Raw genomic sequence first — 19,796 nt, 5'->3', positions numbered from 1 at the left:
AGTGTTTAGAATGATCCTTACAGCCCAAAGGAGTCTGGCAATAAGTTACTTCTACAGAATATAACTTAAAATCAACTAACCATCAATTACTTCCCCCCTTTCCCAATTCATTTCACTAACTTAAACCAAATATATTATTCAAATTAATTATAAAACACTTACTCTTCTTTCGTCAACTGATTTTGCTGCAAGAATCATTCCTTCCAAACACTTTGAAATGATAGGAATAACTTTGCGTTCTGAGTCTGCAAATCCTCTGTAACACTCACTGAGTTTAATAGTCCTTCGTTCATCCATTTCTTGTAGTTGCTAATAATTAGGAATTTAAAAAAAAAAGGAAAACTGAATTTGCTTTTCATTCTGAAGCAGCCCCCTTCCAAAAAAAAAAAAAAAAAACCCACAAAGATTCTACCCTAACATTTACACTGTTGTAAATACCTTTTAACAAGTGCTACAGACTTAAGGTACTTAAAACTTGAGGCCTGTGAAGTGGCAAACAAACAAAAAAAAAAAACAAGGCTTTTAGTATATCCTAAAACCAGGTGACAACAGTTTTCAAGACTTCTAAGGGACCCCCTACAGTCTACCAGATCTCTGCCTCATACAACCTCCACCTTTCATTCTTCAGTCAGAGCAGTTATTGTTGTTTATGCTTCTAGGAAAAGTTTCATTTTAACACAGAATTTTGACACATTTTTTTTCCTTTTTAAGCAACTGGCATAAAATGTATACAAGTGTGAGCATTCTAAACCCTTAAGTTAGTTCAGAACATTTTGGTAAGATCTGAATGGACCAAGAATCCACACTTGACCACATACCAATGGGTACCCAAACCTACCACATTCTACAGCTCAAAGTGACTATCGAAAGGTTGGAGACACAAGAGGAAAAACAAGAGGCCACAAGGTCAAAGTGATACATGTATGGAATCCCTACAATTCAAAAATTCATTGGCACATGCCACTAAGAATTATGCCAGGACACAATTATGCCAAATAACTTAAAGGCATTTTTTGACACTTCTTATTTGTCAACAGTGACCTTTCTTTCTCGTAGGAAGCAATTACACTGCTCAAGTCCCCTAGCTCCCAAAGCCTTCATACTACTTTTTTCCTCTTTACTTCCCAAAGCCTGGGAATTTATTTTGAGGCCTGCATTTTCACAAAAGAACTGCGCCCAGCATCACAAAGTGGCAAGACTGCTCCATAGCAAAGCACAAACAAAAGGATCAAGCCCCGAAACACAGAAGAGCAGTGGATCTCCAAGTTAAGGTCTCCCCAGAATACGAAGGCATAGCTATTAAGTTTAGAAAAGCACCACAGAGTGAGGACAGGCTGACAGACGCTCTGGATTAAATGACTGAAATCTGATACCCTCTCTAGTCCACCACCTCTCACTATGCTTCCTTTGTACTTGTAACTTGCTTCCAAGAAAAAAAAGGTGTATTTGGACTGACACTCTTTTCACAAAAGCTCTGCTCTCCCAGGTACTACTGTTCTCAACACTGTTTCACTAAATCCCTTTTCTCTAATTTCTCTTCTTTCTAGAATAGGCGGTAACATAATTTAACCTCCGGGGTCTTCACCTGAGGGCCGTTTGGCAATTAGTATCATCAAATGATGATGGATGGGATTTATAAGCCTGAATTACATTTATGATCTGGCAGCTAGGAAGATAAGCAGGCAAAAACCAGGCTAGCAAATGCATTTCTTAAGATTTATTTCTGCCATCTGGACTAATGCCAATGATTCTGTTATAGTATCAAAAAGCTACATCCAAATTCTAAGTGAGCAGACTACAATACACAATTCCAATGAATTCTCCCATCTCATAATACTTAATAATGTAGTATTAAAATTTATCTAGAAAATGTCATTGTTTTAGTGAACTGTTTAATATACTACTAATAAATCTGTAGAAAAATCTGTGATTTCAAAGTCAGAAAAAATCTACTTTTCACATCTATAATCATAAATTTCTTATCACCAATCTTGATGACTAGTGAATCTAGAAACATTCTGATTGATGCCTGAAATTTTAAAGTTTTACATTTAAAGACTAGCTCTTCCGTATCTAAAATTAGGTTAATTTCACATCTCTAAATTTTACCTTGTAAATCTGAGGAATCACTATGTAGAAATGTTTGTGCTGTTCTCCATTGAAGTTTTGTAATTGTGCAGCATATTCATTCTTATTTTCGTCAGCCATATGTGTACGTAGATTCAACTGCTGTTTAGCCTAGAGGCAAATTGGTCCAAATCATCACCAACGAAAAGACGAGCAACAAAATCACAGCTAATTCACTTTTCTAAAAGTTATACTAAAACGAGACTTTTTCTAACTACTGATATCACTTAAAAGTAAAGGAGAGGCTTACAGATCTTATGGCCAGTCTCCCTGTTGCAATATTCCCTTTCTCTTACTGCAATAATAAATCCTCTCCCTTACAATAATCCATTAAAATAAAGTTTCTCCTTAACAAATTCAGATTTTTTTAATTAAATAAATGACAACATTATGGTTTGAAATAGTAAGCTTTTAATCAGAAGAGAAAAAAAGCATCAGGAATAATTTAGACAGTTACAAAGTTAACAGTAAAACATTTCTTTAAACATAATCCAGTTATATCCAACTCAGAACCACAGTGAAACCAAATAATAGTAAAAATGGGATTTGGGGATAATGTAATGCTTAACAATAATTTCTACCTCTATACAAATCCACAGGTACTTTACGGAATGCTTATTTAGAATATAGTTCTGTTCACTCAAGGAAGGTCTTATAGAAATGCTTTTTGAATGAGAACATTAGTACCATCTACTGATACACTGGTGAGAATATCAGAATACAAACAGCACAAATCTAGATTTATTGGAGGGGAATCTAAACAATTTTCTCAATTGTTATAAAGTAATAGAAAAAAACAAAATAAGAATTGAAAATTTTTCAGTGTTCCAAGCTATAAATCATGTTAGATGAGAGTGCTTTGAAAATTATATCAATAAAAGCACATTGTGAATACACTTCATTATTCTAATTCTAGGTTTTACAATTGTAATCCCTAACCTTCTAACAGTAGTTCTACAAGTTAGTTCTGAACTCAGAAACAAACTGACCTACAGAAATACATGGTAGTCAAGATCTCAGATAAGTCCACAAAAATCCATTTAATCCACAGTGTACTTGAAAATTAAAATAAATAAGTACTATGAAAACTAAACACCATGGCCCAAAATATTTCTACAGAAAAATACACTTCAAGTTCTAACCTGGGATCGTAAGTACACATTCATTCACTCCTTTCCCTTTTCTCCCTCCTCTCACAAACTATGATGGAATAAAAGGATTCCAAAATATCCCCTACCCACAATGGTTCTTTCAGGGGAAGCTCCTCATGTTCCAAGTCACTGGCTGTGATTCCCAAGGCCTGGGAGAAAGGCTCCAGCAGGTTATGTAAGAGAATAAGGCTAGAAGCTAAAACAATTGACACCTTCCCTGGCATATTCTGGGCTTCACATCTACTGCCTTTCCTTTCTTTCTTTTTATATTTCATTAAATTTTTTAAAATTTTAATTGTGGCAAAATATACAATACACATAACATAAAATTTACCATCTTAATCATTTTTAAGTGTACAGTTTGATAGTGTTATGTATATTCATGGTTTTGTGCAACTGACTTCCTTTTCTTTAGGAAGATACAGTAGTCGGCCTGCTCCCTCTTCACCTGTTTTTTTATGCTTTTTTTTTAAACTCTCATAAGTAGTTACTTGAAACTATGTTCCCTTCCCTTCCTGGTCACTTAAAACAGAATTCCTCTACTCTCTGGTATCTAAAGTAAAACCTCAAAGTTTTCCTAATTCTCTAATAATTAAAGGGGTTGCAAACAAATAAGAATAAAAAAGGAAGATATAAACATTAAAATTCTGAACTAGTTAGGTGAAACTAACTAGTAGACATGTTATATTTAGATTTCAAGATGTCTAACCTGTCTCTAAAGATATCTTTATAGACAAAATGAGTAAGTTAAAAATCAGAGTCCAGTCAAGGAGTTCGCCTAACTTGCCTAGTACATAAACTATGTATTCAATTGATGTTTGATAATAAGTCAACGGAGTTCTTAAGGAGTCAATGTCAACCAGCAAGGAAGTTTCCCATATATAAAATAGTGATGTTTGCAAGTGTTGTGGTCCACACTTTTATCAAGTAATGATAACACATTATGTGTATGACATGATGCCTGGAAGGAAATTAATATAGTGGATGATCAAAATCAGGATCCAAAAATCTTAACAGCAGGATCGAATCTAATAATTGATACAGATGTAGCATATACATTTAAAAGACCAACAGTACATGTTCTGTCTGAGACACATATCCTTATACCATACCATATGTGAAAAGACATGGGGATTTCAGTTAACCATAAACTCAATGAGAGTCAAGCCAAACAATGTGGTTGCCCAAAAAGCTGATATACATTTAGGGTATAATTAACATAAATTTAGTGTTCAAAACAAAGGAGGTAATCAAACTCAGAACTGTTCAGACTGAACTATACCCAATTTGAGGTAACAAAGAATACTGGTTAATTAAATGGTATCCAAAGGAAAGGAGTAACTTGAAGATATCTGAAAAGTAAGTTGAAGATATTTCATATGTGCAAGAGTTGAAGAAACACAATAGTTCATCTAGGGGTAGAGAATCTGCTACAAATATCTAAAAACCTATTTTGAGAAAAATATAGATTTGTTATTTTTCTAGTACCTCAAGGAAACTAAAGCTGAACAGGGAGACAAGTGGGGTCAATATAAGGAAATGGTAATTTTTTTTAAAAAAATGAACAGACTATTTTAAGACTCTATATTCCCAATAACAGGGAACTTACTATCATAAGAGATATGTTATTAAAAATAGGGTAGACAAGATAAACGTCATCATAAGTTATACTAGAAGAACTTTAAGGTAACTGTAACCTGAAATGTATATGATTTGGGGTTTTTTTAAAAACTGGTAAAGAAAATGGAAGGTAGAAAATAAATTATTCCTTTCTTCTTGCTTTTTCTTGTTCTGATGCTATAGGAAATTACAAAATTCTAAGGAGAAAATATACTAATGTTGGGCCTTTGTATATACAAAAACATGTAGTAAGGTTCATCTATTTTTCAAAATCCCAACATTTCAGCACTATCACTGTGTCAAATGTCCTAAGATAAAGAGCATACAGCAGGGGAGAAGGAGAAGCTAAGCAGCAACAGTTACAGGGCTGATCCTACCAACAGTAATGTTACAGAACATCTGGCCCAGAATCAGTCAGTGAATGACAAGAGAGAATTCAGTTTTCCAAAATGAATGACTGAATTAATCAAATAATAAACAAATAGTTGATATCACATTTCTGACAGTTTTATCATGTTTTCCCTTCTGTATAATTGGGAAGCACACTATCCAACCTCTATGTGCATACCCCATCAACATACCTTAGACTTTCTATCTTATTTTTAAATAGGATAGAAGCTCATTCCTAATAGCAACTATGTCTTTCCTATACACTCAGAATGCAGTTGACATTAATATATTAATTTTATTCTAATTACTTTCTCAGACCAATATGTGTAAAGTAGGCAAATATTTGTGTATCTTAGATTTAGATGTAGTGTATCTCTTGAGGAAACTAATACCAACACAAATATTGTAACTACTCTCCATATGCAAGTAATAATATTTTGATATTAAAGTCAGTTTGGATTATTTCTTACCTTTTCAACATCTGCCTTGGTTGCATTAGTATCATTATCCAATCTTTCATAACTCTGTTGTGCCTTCTCTGCCTCTCTACATTCTCTTTCAAATTTCTTTTTACTCTGTTAAAAAAAATTAAAATGCTGAAAAATAAAATTAGATTTATCTCATTTAGAAGTTAACAAATAATACTAAAATTTATATGGAATCATAAAAGACCCAGAATTGCCAAAGCAATCCTGAGGAAAAAGAACAAAGCTGGAGGCATAACACTTCTAGATGTCAGACAGTTTGTTTGGTGTTTTTTGTTTGGTTTTTATATGTTTGGTTGATTGGTTTTGGTGTTTGCTTGTTTTCTTTTCTTTTCTTTGTTTTTTTTTTGATGGAATCCCAATGTAGCTTAGAATGTGGAAACATCCCTCCAAAGTGGTTTTGTGTTGTTTCTTCCAAGTGTCCCAGGAATACCATCTGCCCAGAATGGCCTCTAAAATTTTTTTAATTTAATTCAAATTACTATGACTTTGCAAAACCTATTCACAACTGAGCATGTGATATATTTACTTTCCTACTTTTTTATCCTGAAGTTAATGTCTTTTTCTTAATAATTTGCTTTAGTTTTCAATGTACTTTTCTCTAATTCAACCCTAGTGTCCCCAGTTCTTTACATCTCTCCTCAGTTAATTCAAACATATTCAGAATTCTATCAATTTTATCTTCTTAATGAAATCAAGAACCCAGAGGTTTGTAACCTGTTAAAATTTGAACTGGTTACCAAACTAGGCCTGCTGAATAACTGTTACCTTGGGATTTCCCTTCACCATTTCCTGGGGATTCCTTTCAATTCTCCCTTAATTCGAATCTATTTCCTAGTTCCACACCTGCCCCTTTCTTGGTTCATTTCTCTATTTTGCTAGAACACATTCAGCAGTAGCTTCCTAAAAGAAGCTTCCTAAAAGAGATAATTGTTTAAGTCTCATGACTGAAAATGCCTTTCTATCTATTTTAATTGATAAAATTTGTCCAGGTATGAAACTCTGAGTAGGAAATCTTCTTTCTTCAGAAATGTAAAAGTACTACTCCACTGTCTTCTGGCTTCCTGATCCCATTCTGATCCCTGATCCTTTGCATAAAATATGTTTATTTTGTTTTGTTTTTTCTCTCTGGAGGTTGGTAGGATCTTCTCTCTCTCCTAACTGTTCTAAAATTTCATGAAGATATGTCTTGCTGTGAATCCACTGTGCTGAGCACCTGGAAAATTCTCTCCATCTGGAAACTTATGTCTTTCTGTTCTGGGGAAATCTTCTTGAATTAATTTTGCCTATCCATTTTCTATGTTTTCTCTTTTTTAAGATGCTTATTATCTTGAAAATGAACCTATAGGATGAGTCCCTCTAATTCTCTTATATTTTCTCTCATATTTTCAATCTCTGTCATTTTGCTCTACTTTGAGAGATTTCTTCAATTTCATTCTTTCTAGCGAGCTTTTCATTTCTGCTACCATAAAGTTCTTTTTTGTTCTTTATACATTCCTTTCTTTAGAGTATCTTGTTCCTATTTCATGGATGTAATAACTTCTCTATTCCCTATGAAAATGTTAATAATAGTTCTGGGTTTTGCTTGTTTGTTTTTGCTTTTTAATTTCTATTTCCCTTCACAGTCACTGTTTCTTCAAAGTTGCTTTTTTTTCTGCATACTAACTTTTCTGCATACTCTGGTGTTTACATTAGATGTTTTCTTTAAACGTCTGGGGATACCTGCCTATCTGCTCTTATTTTAAAAGCTAATTGGATTATGGCCTTTTCCTCTACAGTGATAAGGCCAGGCAGTTTCCTTGGAGAAACCATGGTGCCTGTATCTTTAAGTCTTTCCTCTCAAACTAATTAAATTCCACAGAGGAGACTCTTCCAATTTCTTGTCTGGAAAATATATGCCTTGCTACCTGTATTCTGAGAATTACTCAGAAGAAAGCACAGGATGTCAACATTTTCTATTTACCTAACCAGTTACAATGTCAATTTCTTGTCTTGAGGATTACAAAACTATTCAGATAGTGCAAACCTCATAACTACAAGGTCAAAAGGTTTAAATTTCTCACAGGATACCTCCTACTCCTTGACCTTCAGATAGAGACAAGGTTCTTCTCTACCTCCCTTGGCCAGTGGGCAGAGTTCCTGCCACCTTTCACTAAAGGTTTAGTCCTTCAAAGAGTCAAACTTTATACAGGGATTTCAGTTCCAACTCTCCAAACATACAGAGCTAAAACCTAAACTTTGTCAGTGTGTGAGTACTAAACCCCAAGCCCTTAGCAAGGTCCTGTAAACCATACCCCAAAACCTCTAGAACCACTTTTCAAATGCCACTGTATCAGCTCACACAACTATTGCTCTGGCTTTTAGTTTACCCTTAGTTTCCAGCAGTTAGAAATTTCCCTTTCTTTCAGGTAGCTATGCTAAGAGTTTAAAATACAATAAAAAATATTTTAGCTTTTATATCTAGGTATTTGTAGCCAAAACTTGTCTGAGTTAGTTCAGTTTGCCTTATACCTAGAACCAGACATACCTGTAACTTACATCAAATAAATGTACTCAGAAATTTCTTATAAAAAATTTAAAATGTACTTACTATTTTGATTAGTATGAGATACGTAAAATTTATTCAAAGCATAAATATATCTGAATATACATAATATACAGAATGTCACTTTCCTGTGAAGATTAAAATTCAATTTCCACATTTAATTCTCTGAAACTCAGTTCAGAGCTGTGTTTTCAAACTGAACAGCTATAGCTACTAATTTTGGTGTAATCTGAGGCAACTCATATACAAAAATACTTTTATATTAAGTGTCCTATTGTTTGTGAAAAAAAATCTACCTACTAATTTCCTTGCAACAGCAAAAGAATCATGAGTACAGTAATATTAAAAATACTCCTTCCCTGAAAGATATTATATCATTATACAATACAGGGATATACTCCAGAAAAGATTCTCCTTTCTTCATTCTTTGTGTCGCAGACTAATCAACGGCCACATCTACTCCCCTATTCTTTCTCAGAAGAGCCCACCTCCCTGTATGGAGGCTGAAAACAGCTGATAACTTGCTTTACCAGCCTTCCCACAGCTGGGGCATGGTCAAATAATCTAATCCTGTCAAAGGCACCCATGAAGAATTCTGCTGGGGTTTTCTGGGAAAGCTTTCCTTCCCTGATAAGAGGAAACAGAAGAGAAATGTTCCCTCTCTCCTGCTTCTGCATGCAGCTGAATGAGGATGTGCTGCTTGGCTGCTTAAATCAACTGTTGACCATAAAGGGACAAGCCTGAGGGAAAAGGCCATGGTCAAGACAGCAACGTGGACAGACAGAAAAAGCAGCCTTGGTGACATCATTGAGCTAGCTACTGACCAACTCTGGAACTGACCTGTTTCTGAGCTTTGTTCTTATAAACTCATATGATCTGTTACTTGGAACCACCTATCTGATAGACCTGGCATTTCTGATGCTTCAATCTTCTCAATCTCTGACCATTCCTTCAAAATCTTCTTCACAGGCTACTGTCTTCTGCGCTCAACTTAGATGTCAGTGGGGCCTATTTTGTTTATCCTGGGTTAATAACTGTCTTTAAAATGTTTTTTTCTCAATGTTCAATACTCTGTCACTAATTCAATCTTTCTCTCCTAGTTCTTTAAATATCCTCTCAATTATTGCAAACATGTTAGGAATTTTACAATTTCATTTTCTTGGTTAGACATGAAGACATGGGACTATAAAAGGGATCCTGCACATATTTCTACATATTACACAGAAATTATATTTGTGTCTCTTTCTCACTAGACTGCAGGCTCCACAAAAACAAGACCATATCATATTTGCTTTTGTACCAGACTCAATACGTTACAGACTCAATAAACATGAGTTGAGCTGAACTCACCTTTATTTCACAATATTGTTAACGCCTTAAAGAAATCTCTCCTACATTTTTTGATGCTTGTTTCTTATGACCCTTATGACTTTTCCTTAATAACTAACAATTGTTCTAAAGGTAAGTCAGCACATATCAACAGGAATGATTTGTGTCAACTCAAGTTTTTAAAGGAACCAATAACTCATGAGTGTAGGAGTCTGTTATTTTGTGCAAATGAAAGACACACATACATACACATTCATTGGGTGGCAGATACTAAGGATGCTAGTTAAGGCAATTTAAAATTTAATAAATGTAAACACTCCCTAGAAGTCTTTCTGAAACCAATTAGAAAGAAAATCAAAACAAAAATGAAAACAGACTATTAATATACCTAAGAATTCTCAATTAGTACTGGTGATTAGAATCTTACATCAGTGACAGTTATATAGTAGAAATTTAATCTAAGCTTTTAATCCGTGTCTTTAAAAAAGAAAGAAAAAAAGCTGAAAACTGTACACGTATATGCATACTTTTTTTTTTAATCTCAAACTTGTCCTTTTTCCAACAACAAGCTAAATTGATTAACATGAAAAACTCCCTTCAGCATAATTTTCAAGGAATACAGTATCCATCATAAAAATATGCAGGGAAAGAGTAAACTGCTTGCTAACATGAGGGTTCAAGAAAGAATATTAACCTTATACGACAGCACATCATTTGGCAGAAAGTTTTAAGTAAAGATAAAATGTTCCATGTAAACATCTTGGTTTTCAAATGACTGTATGCCAGGATATTTAAGAAAAACCACATTAATAAGTACCTTTGGCAAGTTTTTAAAGTAAATAATTATTATGCTTTTATAATTTTGCCCTATAAAGTACTTTATTTCCTACAGTGAGACAGTCTATGACCAGCAGCCCAGTACTAGAAACACTCAATTATAGAATCACTGAACTGGAAGAAACATTTCATATAATCTAGTCCACTGTCTTCATTTTTCATTTGCTAAAACTGAAGTCAAGAAAAAATCAGGTGCTAAGGAAAAGGCAGAACTAGAATCTAGTTTTTCTTAGTCTCAGTCACATGGTCTTCTAAGATATCAATATTTCCTTATTACTTCTATCCTCTATCAATATTTTATAGTAACAACGGCAAAGTCAAAAAGAATCTTCCTAAATGTTTACAATTATCTGAAGATTATAGAATTGGTACAAGTACAGAACCATGTAGAAAAAAAGGAAAACAGACAAAATGGTCTCATATTCTCTATTTACACCAATGTCAAATTATAAATAATACTAAATTGAGAAATATTAAACTCAAATAGATATGAAGCATAAGAGCATTTAGAGCTAAATGCTACAAAATTTTATGTTAAACATGAAAACACTATAACTCACATTATCCATCTGCTTCCAGCACATGTCAAGGTATTGCTGAGCTTTTCGTCCCTCTTGAAGATGCTGAAGATCATAACAACAACCAAAAAAACAAACAAAACAAATTTTTAAATTCCAATTAAATACCAATTAAAGCCTAAAGTCCCCAAAAGGCTTTTCACTTAATTTTTTTTCAAGGTACTAATTATGTAAACTTTATCAAGACTTAGGAAGAGATTATTAGTAAAGCAAAAATTCTCTAAAATGCATTTTATAGACTATTATTTAAATACTTTAAATATAATCTTTAAGACAGATATAATCTCTTGGAAAATACATGATTATCTAAATAGGGGTTGACAAAGTTTTCTATAAAGGGTCAATAAACATTTTAGGCTTTGCAAACCACACGGTCTCTGTCTCTGTTACAAATATTCAACTCTGCTAATATAATGCAAAAGCAGCTACACGCAATATATACGTGAATGAGTGTGCGCCTGTTCCAATAAAACTTTACAGTCACTAAAATTTGAATTTCATATAATTTTCATATGTCATAAAATATTCTTTTTTTCATTTGCTTTTCAACTATCTAAAAATGTAAAAACCGTTCTTAGCTCATGGTAACTAGGAAACAAAAACAGGCAGTAAGCTAGATTTGTCCCACTGGCTGGAGTTTACCAAACCTCAGTCTTAAATCCAAAAGGATCACAAATTAGCAAGAATGTCTTGAGATAATTTTAGCTAGAAGAAATTTAGAGAAATAGAAAACCAGTTTATGCTGTATGACTATACATTATTTTAAAAAGCAAAGTAATTACTTCATTTCTGTGAAAATATTTCATATACTATGACAACTGTATAAAAATGATAAGAATTACCATTTTTCTTTCAGTTTTCAGATCATGAGCATATCTCATTAATTCACCATAAACTCTGTGCGCCATTTCTTCTGCTACTACTTCTCGCTGTCCTGCATAGTCATTTAACTCGTTAAGGATGTTAAAAAAGGCTATACACGAAGTAAACCTGACAAAAACATATTAAAAATGGTAAAAATGGTGAAATTTATTTTTACTTTCATTATAAATGTTTTTGTGAGGTATAGATTGAGCCTGATACTTAACAAATTTTAACATATTCAACCTAAATCTCAGCTACTAGCTCTAAATTAACTTTGTATGAAAAGAATCCTGCTTAAGCTCAAGTTGTACATGTTTATATATCTTCGGGTAGTCTTAATTTATAAATAAAAGGATATTTGGGGTCAAAAAATAATACTACTACTACCTGCAGGCTCTTTTAGCATACTGGAATCTCTTAAGTTGCCAATTAACTGGCCTGAGCTTGGGAATGAACTTGGTTGGATTCCTAGGCTTGGCAGCTGAACCTATTACAGAGATGATATGCTTGCTCTAGAGGACAGAACCTGCCAATTATACCACTCAAATGCATCTCGATGGGTGATCTACAAAACAATTTTGCTATCAGCTCTGGACACAGCTGCCTGTATGCCTGCCCACATCCTGAATGCAAGTGAAGTGCTGCTATGGTTGGCACCACAGAGGGGTAAGAAGGGGCAAAAATAAGGGTAAAAAATAATGTGTGTGTGTGGAGGGAAGCAGAGAAACAAAGAGAATCACTGTATTAAAATGTATAGATCTACTTGAATACACTGCCAGAACACTCTTACATAAGCTGAAGGTGGACAGCTCAGCTAGGACTCCATTAACACTAAACCTGAGAATCCTCTAACAACTGACAATTACATACAAAGTTGTTTTAAGTTTAGTCTCCTTTTGTTTCTGCATTTTACAACTATCCATGTATCCCCGTTTAAGAATGCCAAAAAGCTCATAGGCAGTTCCTAACCTTTTATTCAGAGTTCCAAAATTACCCTGAAAACCTTATTCCTTTTCATTACCCCTTTAAACCAACCAGCCAAATTGTTTTACTAACTGTAAAAGTAAAAGCAAGAATCTAACAAGCTGACAGCTACAAAATAAAGTATGGAAAAAATACCCTTCTCTTCTGGAGACTACATCATTCAAGTGGAGTCCCAGTCCACCTATTACTTAGAAATCACACTTCAACTATTCTAAAAAGCTATTATCAAGCCCACTGAAGTATGCAACCTCATAAGAAAAAATAGTAGTTTCCTCTTTCATAAACATTATGATTTTTTATTACAATAAACTTTTTAAAATCTTTATAAAAAGCTAATAGCATAATATTTATTTTACTAAATAACAAAAATATAGGTCTTCTTTTAAATTTCAATATGCAACAGTAAATAGGTATATAATTTACCTTGGCTCTTCATCTTTGGTGGAACGTTTGGGACAGTACTTCTTAACCAGATTTCTATAGGAAGAAGATTTTTTAAAATTTACTAAAAATACTGTTGTTGAAATTCAAATACTCTAAAAGTTTCCAATTTCATTAAATCAAGAATTTAATGATGTAAAACAATTAAGACAGCAACATGATCATCTATTACCATCATAATAGACAATCATTACTTACATTTTCTCCTTAAAATACTGATTCCTGTAGAAAAAATGTTATTTCTATGTTTATACGAGTGTAATAGTAACAATTTGGTTGATTATGCTATCAAACTAAAAAGAATTAAGAGGAAGAATAAAAGAAACAAAGTACTCGGTATATGAAACAAAGTACTCAGTATATGAAACTGAGTTATGGCAGAAAGACACGTATTTCAAGGAAATACTATCATTTTGTTTTGTAAATCAGGGATTATAAAACTAACTAAGGTAAAATGTAAACAGATGTGGACTCACTACAGGATAAAAGAACAGTTCATCAGTATCCTCTGTAACTCTACTTTTATATGAAAATCCCTATGTGATCCTTAACCTTCTCTTTTTTTAGGCAAATGAATTAATTCCAAATTGTAACTTTCTCTGCTTGTATCTATGTCCATTCTTGACAGTCTCGGACTAGAATGCTACCTCATTTCATCTTTGCAAAATCAGAGGCAGACAAGCACATGGACTCTGGAGTCAAACTGTACTACGTGGGTTTTGTGTGGCATCTGTGTGACCTTGGGCAATTTACTCACACTCTTTGTGCCCAGTTTTCTGTAAATGGTGATACACAGTACCTCTAACCCATAAGGTTATGAGAATTAACGTAGATAATATTTGTAAAGCATTAACCACAGTCCTTTATACCACGCTCCTGAAAATATGATTCATGGACTGACCAGTAAAGGTCCACAGCCTCTTCGTTACCTATCCCACAACAAGCTAAGTACAAAAGTTGAGAGTAGTTTTATAAATGTTGAATCTAACAGTAAAAAAAAGTAGGGCCCGTATTTCATGTCTCTTTTTTATGTCATTTTGTCTAGCATTAAATTTTTATTGTATTTTATAAAAGCATCAGTAGAAACTTTAAAAGAAACTAGTCCATCATGACAAATAATTTGAGATGTACTGGTTTAAACTATAATGTCCATGGAAATCAGCAATTATGAGGTAACTGATTAACTTATTACGGTTATAACCACAGTCTCCAACCTACAAATGGGTTGCATTCTGGAAATTACTTTTAAAGTCAGTGATTTTCAACCATGAGTCCATGAATTACTTTAAATAAAAACAAGTCAAACTTGGGCGAAGAACATTCCAAAGAGCAAGTAGTTTCAAATTCTGAACATAATTTTGTATATCAACATTTTAAGCATTGTTTAGAGTTATAGGCTATAATTGACATTTGTCGTCTATGCCTACCTGCATCACTCAGGTGATGCTTTTTTATTCTGTAACAGTTTGTGGCAGACATATTTCTGCTCATCAAAGAACCCTATTATTTCACACATTTTCCAGCACACTTGCAGTTAGGCAGAACCATGTGGCTAATTCTGTATAATGGGCTGTAAGCTCTGTGTCTGTACCAAGCTAAAGCATTATAGCTCATGCATAAACGTCTGGGCTTCTTCATTTCCTGATGAAGCAACTGTGGAGGCTTCATGTTAAGATCAAGATGAAAACAGTATGGATTCTTGAGTTACCACATGGACTACCAGAGTTATCACCTAGCCTTGTGACTGACTGTGCATGAGCAAGAAATAGGCTTTTGCTGCGTAAAGCCCCTGAGATTTGGGAGTTATTATTCTAGTACAGCCTAGAATAACCTAAACTACAGCTCCTCTATTGTCATGTCTACGTAATTGTGGTGGGTTGGTCACATATAACAGTCCAGGAACACTTATTTGATCCAGGCCCATTAATCCAGGCCAAAGTCAATGCTAAAATTTCCATTGAAATTCTTGGTAAGATACGTTCTTTTTCTTTTTTTTAATTTTTATTTTATATTGGAGTATAGTTGATTAACAATGTTGTGTTAGTTTCAGGTGTACAGCAAAGTGATTCAGTTATACATATACATGTATCTATTCTTTTTCAAATTCTTTTCCCATTTAGGTTATTACAGAATACTGAGCAGAGTTCCCTGTGCTGTACAGTAGGCCCTTGTTGTTCATCAATATGTTCTCTTTATGCTGAAGCTAAGTTGATAGGACACAATCCTGGAGCCCCCACGTGTAAAGAGCCTACTTGGGTATTAAATCAACAGAAAGGATAACAAAACCAAGAGAAAAAGAGAGAAATTCTTACTTTTCTGAGTACCCAGATCCCTAAACTTTTCAGTCAAATAAGCCATAAATTCCTTTCTTTGCTTAAACCAATATGACTTGGGCTTCTGACACTTGAAAGAATTATGACTACTACCACAGACATTAACACAAAAGTCTTAACATACTCATAGCTTAAACACAGCATAAACAACGCTAATTTGAACTCTAGCTTCTGGGAGGAAGAGCACATATATCACAAGAGGGAAGGGGAAGAAGAAGAAAGTAATATTATTTTTACCTTTTGAGCATGCACAGTTAATCCTCAGCAATTTTTTAAAATCTGTCTTGCCTCTCTTATGTAAAAGTCACCCATCTATGGGAGACTCTTCCCAAGCCCCAATAAAGCTCTCAGAAACCATATACAAGCCACTAAGACTCCATCCAAGCCTACCCTGCCACTAGAAAAACTACAGCATGGTCCAAAATGTTCTTGTATTCCACTAAATCAAAATTTCTATTCTAGGAAAACATATGCCCTAGAAGAAGACACAACAAATTATTAATAGTACTCATTTCTAGGGAGAGGGACTGGGAAGTGACTCAAATTTAAATGTGTTACAGTGATCATATACTGTTTTTTTAATTTAAAAAAAAATTAATGATAAAAGCATACCAAAAGAATTTATCCCCTCAAATCAGCTGATCTCAATCGGGCCTTCTAAGAAAACAGTCTGAAGTCAGCAAAAATACACACCAAGGTGTGACTGGTTACTAAGTCCCACAAATCCTTGCTTTGAATTTTTAACATAATATGCTTATTAGGTCAAATAAATCTCTGGCTTGTCTTAAATATGTAAGTGTAAAACAGGCAGGGTCCTCCTAAACTAAAAATATTTTAGGCAATTCATCTCTCTCAAGAAATCTGCCTTTAGAACCCTCTTGCACTGTTGTTGGGAATGTAAATTGATACAGCCACTATGGAGAACAGTATGGAGGTTCCTTAAAAAACTAAAAATAGAACTACCATATGACTCAGCAATCCCAGTACTGGGCATATACCCTGAGAAAACCATAATTCACAAAGAGTCATGTACCACAATGTTCACTGCAGCTCTATTTACAATAGCCAGGACATGGAAGCAACCTAAGTGTCCATCTACAGATGAATGGATAAGGAAGATGTGGCACATATATACAATGGAATATTACTCAGCCATAAAAAGAAACAAAATTGAGTTATTTGTAGTGAGGTGGATGGACCTAGAGTCTGTCATACAGAGTGAAGTCAGAAAGAGAAAAACAAATACCATATGCTAACACATATACATGGAATCTAAAAAAAAAAAAAAAAGGTTCTGAAGAACCTAGGGGCAGGACAGGAATAAAGATGCAGACGTAGAGAATGGACTTGAGGACATGGGGAGGGGGAAGGGTAAGCTGGGATGAAGTGAGAGAGTGGCAGGGACATATATACACTACCAAATGTAAAACAGATAGTGGGAAGCAGCCACATAGCACAGGGAGATCAGCTCGGTGCTTTGTGACCACCTAGAGGGGTGGGATAGGGAGGGTGGGAGGGAGACGCAAGAGGGAGGAGATATGGGGATATATGTATATGTATACCTGATTCACTTTGTTATAAAGCAGAAACTAACACACCATTGTAAAGCAGTTATACTCCAATAAAGATGTTAAAAAAAAAAAAAGAAATCTGCCCTTAGAACCCTCTTACACTGTTGGTGGGAATGTAATTGGTACAGCCACTATGGAGAACAGTATGGAGGTTCCTTAAGAAACTAAAAATAGAGTTACCATATGATCCAGCAATCCCACTCCTAGGCATATACCGGAGAAAAACATGGTTCAAAAGGATACATGCACCCCAGTGTTCACTGCAGCACTGTTTACAAGAGCCAAGACATGGAAGCAACCTAAATATCCATTGACAGATTAGTGGATAAAGACGATGTGGTACATATATACAATGGAATATTACTCAGCCATTAAAAAGAATGAAATAATGCCAGTTGCAGCAACATGGATGGACCTGGAGATTATCATACTAAGTGAAGTAAATCAGACAGAGAAAGACAAATATCATATGATATTGCTTATATGCAGAATCTAAAAAAAAGATACAAATGAACTTACTTACAAAACAGAAACAGACTCACAGACTTAAAGAACAAACTTATAGTTATCTGGGGTGGGGGAGGGGAAGGGGGAGTGGGAGGGATAGACTGAGAGTTTGGGATTGACATGTACACACTGCTATATTGAAAATAAATACCCAACAAGACCTACTGTCTCAGCTCAGTACTCTGTAATAACCTAAATAGAAAAAGAATTTGAAAAAGAATAGATACATGTATATGTATAACGGAATCACTTTGCTGTACATCTGAAGCTAACACAACATTGTTAATCAACTATACTCCAATATAAAATAAATATTAAAAAAAAAAAGAAAGAAAAGAAATCTGCCCTTAGCGTCAGTTTCCCTAGGCTACTGTTTTTGAAAAAATTTTCCTCTCTTCTAAGACCAGAGATTCTCCAAGTAACCAATTATGATAGTAGTTTTTATATGTAAGACATGTTTTGAATAGCATGTTATGAATCAGGAATTAATTAAAACCAAGTTTTATACAGATACAATACATATTATAGAAATTATAATAGATATCACAGATAAGCTGATACTTTGTTTTGATGTGTGTGTTTCATCCATGTTTTCTAAGAACCTTAGGATCATGCACTATGGATACAGAGGAATTAACACTCTTCCTTCAGTAGCCTGAGAAGGCTTCTAAAATGTAATGGGTTTCTCCAAATATTATAGTATTCTCTATATATCCTAATTATATATGCGATATTAAATATATCATACTACTTAATTTATATTTAAATTGCTGATTTTAATATTTTTTACCCATTCTAGTTTTGTCATGTTTATATTTGAGTTTTAGTGAAAATTATAAAGTATTCCAAATAATTTCTCAAAACTTTAATTCACTTTTATTTTAACTACATTTTACAGTTAAATGATGAGGTACAAGATACCTCAAAAAATTTTAAGCAGAAAATCACCTCTATACGTTTTCAATCTTTCAACATTTGAGAGGCTCTGAGTTCTAATTACTGTTTAACAGGTGATCAATACCATATTTATTTGTAAAATGGGACACAAATCATACTATGGCAGAAGGGTAGTATTAGATATCTGAGACTGACTAGTATCCCTTTTCTTAATTGCCGTCCCTATATCTAACGGTTACCATGCTTAGGAATTACCAGATTAAAACAAATGACCCTATTTGTGGGCCTCAGTTAAGTGATCCAGAGATAGAAAACTGAATCTAGGGCCAAAGAGTTCTCTTACTGGAATTTTTAAGTGTTTGGACCTGATACAGCTTTGAGATCAGTACGAGAGCTGAATCTGAGACATAAAACTGAATGATGGTGAGTATATTTCCTGCCATGTGGAGAAAAAAGGCCAGTCTGCACTGAAAGAATGAAGCCAACACATAAAAAGAAGCCCAAAAAGGAGCGGGGAAGGCGGGGTGCGGAGGGACGGACGGACGGAAGGAAGGGAGGGAGGGAGGGAGGGAGGAAGGAAGGAAGACAACAAAGGTCTCTGGCTCTCCGGCTGTGTTTCAGATCCTGACTTTTTTTTCCCCTGTGACCTAGCTGCATCCCAGGACTTCCAGCAGCTGAACTATTCAACCTCTTCTTGAACTCAAGTTAAAAAATCAAATCAATAAAAGATATCAATAAATATCTCTTCTCAATACATTTACCATTAAACTGAAACTAGCTCACTGGGGTTTCCAACACTTACAGACACAAATCTTTCCTCATATAGTAGAAAACTGAATGTAAAAGATATCCACATACAAAAGAATGAAGCTACACCCCTACCTTACAACCATATAAAAACATTAACTCAAAATGGGTCAAAGATCTAAACATAAGAGCTAAAACTATAAAACTATTAGAAGAAAACATAGGGAAAAGCTTTACAACATTGGATTTGGCAATGATTTCTTGGATATGACACCAAAAGCACAGACAACAAATGAAAAAATAGATAAACCAAACATCAAAATTTAAAACTTTTGTGCATCAAAGGCCACGATCAACAGAGTGAAAAGGCAACTGTGGAATGGCAGAAAG

The 19,796-nt window shown here is 34.2% G+C and overlaps 1 protein-coding gene across 3 annotated transcripts in view; it reads right to left on the bottom strand.

The window, feature by feature from the left end:
* Positions 1-19,796, bottom strand: part of FNBP1L (formin binding protein 1 like) — a 120,724-nt gene that overhangs the window by 21,260 nt on the left and 79,668 nt on the right. For all 3 annotated transcript variants that reach the window (XM_059926519.1, XM_059926509.1, XM_059926514.1), the window contains exons 3-8: positions 13,334-13,387; positions 11,905-12,052; positions 11,045-11,107; positions 5,759-5,863; positions 2,110-2,238; positions 163-309 (exon numbers count right to left, since the gene is read on the bottom strand). In XM_059926519.1, coding sequence (XP_059782502.1) covers positions 163-309; positions 2,110-2,238; positions 5,759-5,863; positions 11,045-11,107; positions 11,905-12,052; positions 13,334-13,387 — 646 coding nt within the window. The remainder of the gene's footprint in view (positions 1-162; positions 310-2,109; positions 2,239-5,758; positions 5,864-11,044; positions 11,108-11,904; positions 12,053-13,333; positions 13,388-19,796) is intronic.

The sequence above is a fragment of the Balaenoptera ricei genome, chromosome 1 (assembly GCF_028023285.1).
Source record: "Balaenoptera ricei isolate mBalRic1 chromosome 1, mBalRic1.hap2, whole genome shotgun sequence".
NCBI lineage: Eukaryota > Metazoa > Chordata > Mammalia > Artiodactyla > Balaenopteridae > Balaenoptera > Balaenoptera ricei.
This window is presented reverse-complemented; position numbering and strand designations above follow the sequence as displayed.